This window comes from Mobula hypostoma, chromosome 20 (genome assembly GCF_963921235.1).
Source record: "Mobula hypostoma chromosome 20, sMobHyp1.1, whole genome shotgun sequence".
Classification (NCBI taxonomy): domain Eukaryota; kingdom Metazoa; phylum Chordata; class Chondrichthyes; order Myliobatiformes; family Myliobatidae; genus Mobula; species Mobula hypostoma.
Genome location: NC_086116.1, coordinates 63,864,414 through 63,872,421, shown reverse-complemented (window position 1 = coordinate 63,872,421; position 8,008 = coordinate 63,864,414). Strand labels below are relative to the sequence as shown.

General features: G+C 42.5%; 1 protein-coding gene across 5 annotated transcripts in view; it reads left to right on the top strand.

The window, feature by feature from the left end:
• Positions 1 to 2,723: 2,723 nt before the first annotated feature.
• fbxo18 (F-box DNA helicase 1) overlaps positions 2,724 to 8,008 on the top strand; it is a 114,183-nt gene continuing 108,898 nt past the window's right edge. For all 5 annotated transcript variants that reach the window (XM_063073067.1, XM_063073064.1, XM_063073062.1 and 2 more), the window contains exons 1-2: positions 2,724 to 2,876; positions 5,149 to 5,204. In XM_063073067.1, the coding sequence (XP_062929137.1) occupies positions 5,195 to 5,204 (10 nt within the window). In that variant the 5' untranslated portion in view covers positions 2,724 to 2,876; positions 5,149 to 5,194. The remainder of the gene's footprint in view (positions 2,877 to 5,148; positions 5,205 to 8,008) is intronic.

Sequence of the window (8,008 nt, the reverse complement as noted above, 5' to 3'; positions counted from 1 at the left end):
GTCTCACCTTCTTTCCCTTGCCACCTCCCCAAATCCCTCAATTCCCTGATTTTGCAGATACTTATCTATCTCCATTTTAGATATATTGAATGATCCAGCTGCACCTCTCTCTAAAGCGGAGACTCTCAAAGGCTCACTGCCCTCCGAGAGAAGAAATCGCTATGTACTTCAGCTTTCAATGACCAACCCTTCATCCCATAACTATGGCTAATTGCTCAAGACTCTCCTGTTAGTGAAGCACCTCAGATACAGGTTCTCATCCTGAACCACTGACTGCCCATTTCCCTCCACAGATGCTACCTGATCTGCAGATCCCCTCAATTATTTGGTCTGTTGCTCTAGTTTCCAGCACCTGCAGTCTCTTGTGTCTCAACATCTACTCTGTCCTCTTAGGATCATATGTTTGAATAAAGTTGTCCCTCATTCTCCTCAACTCCAAGGAATATGGACCCAAATCATCTACCCTTTTTTCTTAAGAGACCTTCTGGTAGAAGGTAGGCCTTCATTAGTCAGGGGATTGAGTTCAAGAGCCCTGAGGTAATGTTGCAGCTCTATAAAACCCTGGTTAGACCACAATCAGAGTATTGTATTCATTTCTTGTCATCTCATTACAGGAAGGCTGTGGGAACTTCAGAGGTGATTTACCGGGATGCTGCCTGGATTATAGAGCATGTCTTATGAAGATAGGTTGAGTGAGCTGGGGCTTTTCTCTTTGGAGTGAAGGAGGATGAGAGGTGACTTGATAGAGGTGTAGGAGATGATAAGGAGCATAGATCAAGTGAGTAGCCAGAGATTTTTTCCTGGGGCAGAAATAGCTAATATGAGAGGCATAATTTTCAGGTGATTGAGTGAAGGAAAGGAGGATGACAAAGCTAAGTGTTTTACATAGAGAGTGGCAAGTGTGTAGAAATCCCTGGTGGGGTGGTGCTAGAGGCAGATGCATTAGGGGCATTTAGGAAACTCTTAGACAGGCACATGGATGACCGAAAATGGAGGGTTATATAGGAGGGAAGGTTTAGATAGGTTAAAAGGTCGGAATAACATTGTGGGCTTAAGGGCCTGTACTGTGCTGTAAAGTTCTGTGTTCTATAGGTCCCCTATAAGCAAAGTGAGGATTATTAATTACCAAAGTTCAAAGTAAATTTATTATCGATGTACATATATGTCCTGAGATTCATTTTTTTGTGGGCATTCACAGTAAGTACAAGAAACACAATAGAAGCAATGAAAGACCACACCCAACGGGGAGGACACACAACCAATGCGCAAGGCAACAAACTGCAAATACAAAAAAAGAAAAAAAAATAAGGAATAAATATCGAGAATGTGAGATGAAGAGTCCTTCAAAGTGACATAGCAACCCTGACACTCTCATACTGGATAATCCCTCCTCATGGTGGCAAAGGTTCTCTTCCTGGCCAATCTGAGGAGGCCCTTGACTTGGTCCGTGTAGGCCATCGATCCCTCTGAACGGTTTTCATAAGTAACTGCCTGTTAAAAACAGTAGTTTAATGTAACACACACAAAATGCTGGAGGAACTCAGCAGGCCAGATAGCAAGAGTAAACAGTCGACGTTTCGGGAAGAGATCCTTCAACAGGACTTCTTCAGTAATCAATGTCTCTTCTCCCTTGCGATTGGCACTGCTACGGACTCTCGGGCCCTTCATTACAGCTGGGACTCCAACGTTGCTTATAATCAGCCTCTGAGTCCTGACTCCGGTGGGAATTACTCCTTTTTAATTTTTTTTGTTTTATTTTCCGGTGTGAGTTTTTTTTAACAAAATAAACTTCATTCACAATTTAAAAATTTACAAGAATAAACTGTTCAATGCCTACATTCTTCATAGACATTGTCAATAGTTTCCATACTGTTTAACCACTAACTGTCACCCATGTGGCATGCTGCGATTTAATATAAAATAGATGCTCCCACAGTTGAAGGAACTTCCGCTTTACTCATGTCTCAGCACTCAAAACAGCAGATTTATAACATCCAACCACCTGCTGACAGCTTCGAACCCACATCACCGCTTCTCCTACAGACTCTCGGCGACCGACCACAAACTTCTCCTGGATCACACGGCGCAGTTTTGCGATCTGGGCACACTTTACTAACCTGGGATTTCAAATATTGGAGTGGGGGGAGGGGAGTGAAATATCCAAGCTCTGCTATTTAAAAGCCAGCCGAATAGAAGAAAAAGTCCAACAGCTATTTCAAGTCATAAACCCAAGAGGTTCTGCAGATCAACACACACCAAATGCTGGTGGAACTCAGCAGGTCAGGCAGCATCGATGAAAATGAATAAACAGTCGATGCTTCAGACCCAGATAAAGAGTTAATGGCTGCAAGGATTCCCTCGGAGTTTATTTTGTTGGCAGGTCATTAGGAGTGTATCAATATTTCAGAGGGATCCTAGCCAGTGTCCGCGGGTCGCCTCAAAGGGCAAAGACTTTTTGGAAGGGACTCCCTGGAGGTGTGTCATTGATTGGGGAATACCTTGAAATGTATCTGTTTCCACGTGCCCTGCAGACAGACGCTTGAAACTTACGTCAATGTTAACAGTTAAATATGGTTTAAAGAAATGCGTGAAAAGTCGGCAGTTGTCCCAGACTGAGAAAGATCCCGCCTCTTTCCTCCGCCTGATTGGTAAATCGCGGCCAATGGGCCTTCTGAATGGTGATCTGGTTCCGTCAATCAGAGCTTTGCTTCCGTCACTGAGATTCCAGTGAGCCGCAGGAAAATGGGAGCTGCGAGTTGTTGTGTGTTGAGGGACAGTTAAACTGGCCGGACCGGAGAAAGTGACAATGCAACCGTCTGAAACATGTTTCAGGAGAAAGATTGGGGTGGTCTGGGTGGAGTTTAGTCCTGTGTGTTGTAAGTATAGAATGTTTTTATAGTCGGGTGATTCGTCAGTAGCAGATTGTCTTACCTTCGTGTCCTGGTCGTGTTGATGTGAACAAACCCCGGGCAATGATATTGTCCTGTAGAGTCGGAACAATGAGGCAAAACGGAGGGGACGTTCAAGTTCCAATTCTAACCTAAGGGCTTTAATCTAAAACGTTTCATTTGCTACACATACTCTGCTGTGTGTTTCCAGCATTTAAAACATATTTTGATGTTCTACATTGTTTTGAGAGCAAAGTAAGGAAATTGTCGACCCGTGTGTCCATAAAGTAATATTGGTATTGACTGGTGTAGTTGGGACATACCCCTAGAATTCCATATTAAGGAATTGAATCAGATTACCTGGCACATTATGTCAGAAGGGTGAAGCCAGAGTCCTGATGAAGGGCCTTTGGGGCTAAACGTCAACTTTTCATTTCCCTTTACAGATGCTGCCTGACTTGCTGAGTTCCTGCGGCTGTGTGTGTGTGTGTTGCTAATGAATAGTTAAATAGATTCATCCCACTTCACCTCTCTTTGATAGAAAAATACAATCCTACCCATATTGGTCAAAAAGAAGTCACCCAGGCTAATTGCATCTTCAGCATTTGGTGTGTCACCTCACCCATCAGGACTCTACTGATGCATTCAGGCATCGCTGAAATATAATGAAAGTTTCAGGAAATGTGTTCCAGACCCCCTCATGTCCTCTGGGTGGAAGATATTCCTTATTTCTCTCATTTTTTTTCAGATACCTTACTACTATGCCCCTCTTTTTCTTGACCACTTTACTGACTGAAATCAGGCCTTCCTATTTACTCTAGTCTTCTTGTAATTTTATACACAACAAGTAAGTGCACTTTTAGCTTCCAAATAACTGGATCCTGACTTGGTGCCAGTGGCAGCCAGGTAACTCTCCCCTGCAGCCCATTCCTGCAGAATGATTGCTGGACTGCACACAGTCCCCAGCAGTGACCTAACTAGTGTGTACCTAGATCTAGTATCACCCCCTTCCCCCCCCCCCCACTGGATATTTACAAAACCATTCATTTTTCACTGCCACAATTTAGGACTGAGTTTCACATGATCACAAGACAAAGGAGCAGAAGTAGGCCATTCGGCCCATCGAGTCTGCTCCACCACTCCACTATGAGCTAAACTATTCTCCCATCTAGTTCCAATTTCCGGCTTTTTCCCCATATCCCTTGATACCCTGACTAAATAGATACCCATCAATCTCCTCCTTAAACACCCTCAATGATCGGACCTCTCTCCCGAGTTTGCCATTCTCCCTGGGATCCCCTCCCCCCGATGCTCCTCCATCAGCACTGTTCTTGATTCCCTCCTCCCTCACGTTTATTGATAAACTCTGACTCGGTCTCTCCCTGTGGAAGGCGTCCATGCACTCGCTACTTCTGAATTCCCGACTTAACATCTTGGTGGCTTAATATCTAGTTGGGTCATAAACATTGCTCATATCTGGCTTATTGAAACACATATTTTAAAAAACTGCACAATTCTTATTCTCTGAATTTCTTTCTCCACTGCCTTTTATCATATGTGTTAATCAGAATTTCTTAGATCAAATGAATTGCCTTTGTTCTGACCAATGCTACCTGAAACGTTCACTCTGTTTCTCTTTCCATGGATGCTGCCCAGTCTGCTGAGTATCCCTATTCACCATTTTCTTTTTGTGACTATTTTATACATTTGGTTTTGACTTTACTGGAAAGAGAAAGCCTTGCATTGCATTATATCAGCCCTGATGAATACTCTTGGCCTGAAACGTCGATTATTTATTCCCTCTCCATGGATGCTGCCTGACCTGCTGAGTCCCTCTAGCATTTTGTGTGCGTTGCTAAACCTTGCAAAGCTCTGTGGGGAGCAGAGAAATGCAGCTAGTTGGTTTGGTCTTCCAAAAGTGTGGTGGGCCAAATGGTCTCCTGTGCTGTAAGATTTTGTTTGCAGCCCTCTTATTTGTCATCGCTGGAATCCCCACGGTTATACTGCCCAATGTGGGAAGTATTTCTTGAAAAGGTGATACAGGCAGAAACTTTCATTACAATAACTGAATATGTCAGTGAAAGGTCCTGACTGGCGGGGTGTCACACCGCTCTTCCTGGAGAAAATCATTGCCCCTGTACTGCTGCTTGCCTGTGGCCAGCCAGATGATCTAGATTTGTATCGTAGCAGAATTTGTCTGATCAATCACTTGCGTAATTGTGCCACTGTGGGATTAACAAGTTTTTTCTTAACTTCGCAGTTTATTTATCCTGAAGCACTGGAAGAACATTTGGATTTTCAGTGAGATGACCCAGTGTGAGTTTGATAGTTTTCTTGAATTAATGTTTATTTTGCTTAATAAATCCAATCTGCTTTTGAATCTGCTTTTTTTTTAATTTAGGAAAAGTGAAGACAAAAGTGATGAAGTCTGAATTTTAAAACTCCCATCTTTGATCTGAGTAAAATAGATTCCAAAATTTTTATTTTATTTCAAATTCTAGATATAGAATAAAGCAAAATGTACTCTTTAATCAAAACACAATGAACTGGCAAAGGCTATTTTTACCACGATAACCTTCTCTACAATGCCAGTACCACTTCTGTCCTATTCATCCATAGTTTGCTTTGAATATTATATTTTGGGTTAAAATGTGAGATGTTCTTCTGAATTATCTACCTCTCTTTCCATGTGTTGAAATCTGCTTATTCTATAAATTTGGTGGCTAGTTCATTGTCACCCTTGCATTTTCCATTGTTTTGGTGTGGGTTAAAGCTACATTGAAGAAAAGCAAATGAAGGTCTCAACTCAAAATGCTGATTGTTCATTCCTTTCCATGCATGCTGTCTGACCTTGTCAGTTTCTCCAGCATTTTGTGTGTTACTCTGGCATTCCAGTGTCTGCAGAATCTCTTGTATTGAAGAAAAATAGCGAGTTCAAGGCATAATTCCTCCTTCAGCCAATGTTTATATATACTTGGCTGCCACATTTATTGTTGTGATTTAATATTGTAGGTGAAGTACTATCAGATCATTTTGATTAAAAATCAAACTGCATGTCCACACTTTTCAAATCAAAATCAGGTTTATTATCACCATCCTGTATGACATGAAGTTTGCTGTTTTGCAGTACAGTGCATCGATGCAAAATTAATACAAATTACAAAATAAATAGTGCAATAAAAAAGGAATTACGAGGCCTCTGCTCTGCTTTGTTTTACAGTCAATGATGATTCAGCCACAGTAATTAAACGACTTTATGTACATTGAGGTGCTTCTGAAGTGTAGATTGTTGTTGTTCTTTTCCACACCTTGTGGCAACCTTGCTGTTTCTTTAGCGTTTTTGTCTTTTTTTGAGGTTGGGTTGCTGGCTCGTTGCTCAACCCAACACGGATGGAAAGTGTGCAAGGAGTCGGCCGGTTTCGAACCCGGGACTACTCACCTCAAAGGTGTGGATGCCACGACACCATCGGCCAGCTTGGAGTGTAGATCCTTTGTGGCCCATCAGGCTAGTGCTTATGCCGGTTTCTGTGGTGTGAAGCGACTGAGAGTACGAGACTACCCCCGCCCCCGGATAGGATGCCAGTCTATCGCGAGGTTAACCCCCCACATTTGCTGGTACCCATTTTCGGCTGGGTGGACTGGAGCAGTGTGTGGTTAAGTGCCTTGCTCAAAAACACAACACGCTGCCTCGGCTGAGACTTGAACCCACGACCTTCAGATCGTGAGCCAATGCCTAACCACTTGGCCATGCGCCACACTTGGAGTGTAGATACCATTTTGATATTGGAAGCATGGTAGCCAATTTACCCTGCAAACTTGAATCAAGGGCAGAATGGAAAAAAAAAATCAGGTTTTTTTTAATACTTTATTTCCAAAATTTTCAAAAATAAACAATGAAATCAACAAGAACATACCAGCTCAGACATGTATAAAAATGAAATAAGCCTAAAAAAGAAAGAGCCATAACATTAGAGGATGCCTATTGTACAAAGTGCTCAAAAATACTAAATATTAAATCTCAAATGAGGGCCGTGAGAAATCAGCTGGGGGGAAATTGCTCATCCGCCCCTGGACTCGTCCAGGTCGGCAAGAAATGGATCCCAGAGAGCCGAAAATTTTTAATTGAATTGGTTCTCAAGAACCTAAGTTTCTCCATCTGCATGACTGAGATCATATCAGCCATCCATCTGCGAAAGGAAGGGGGAGAAGGTGATTTCCATTCCCTCAAGATAAGTCTTTTGGCAACAATCATCCCCAGCATCAGAGACTGTTGTATGGCTGCAGGGAAACAAATAGCAGATTGCGAGCAGCCAAATATAGCGAGGCCAGCTTCCAAGGGGAAAGATCTTTTATTGGCCTTTGAGTACCAGTGGAATATTTTGGACCAAAATCCAGTCAGTAATGGGCAAAACCAAAAGGTGTGTGACAACGTGGCCTCCGTCCCTTGGCATCTGTCACACATTGGCGAGACAGAAGGGTAAATCCTGTGCAGTCTAAGTTTAGAGTAATGGAGACGGTGGACAACCTTAAACTGGATCAGTTGGTGCCTGCTGTTAACAGAGCAAGCCTGTATCACAGACAAACACTTGTCCCAGGCAGCTTCAGATAATTCAATGCCCAACTCGTCTCTCCAGGCGCCTCTAATCTTCACAGTAAACACTACAGTGCAATTATCAAACAAACGTACAAACTTAGAAACAAGATGCCTGGAGTCAGGAGGGTTCTTTAAAATATCAAAAAACATATGTTTCCCTGGAAGGATTTCAAAATTACAAATCTTAGATTGAATGTAGTGTCTAATTTGTAAGTAATGAAAAAAGTGTGAATGGGGCAGCTCAAATTTCTCTTTCAGCAGACTAAATTTTGCAAACCATCCCTCTATGTACAGGTCTTCAGTAGAAACTAGACCCTTCTCCCTCCAAGCATGGTAGGTTTTCTCTGACCATGAGGGTAGAAAGGAGTGATTGAAACAGATTGGTGTTTGTACAGAGGTCTCTGGTAAATTCAGAATGCTCCTAATCTGATTTAGAATTCTGATGGAATTTTTCGAAACAAAACTCAACCTTTTCGTAGTCCCAGGCTTCTCTAACTTAGAGAACAGCATGGCTGGCAAGGAGGAA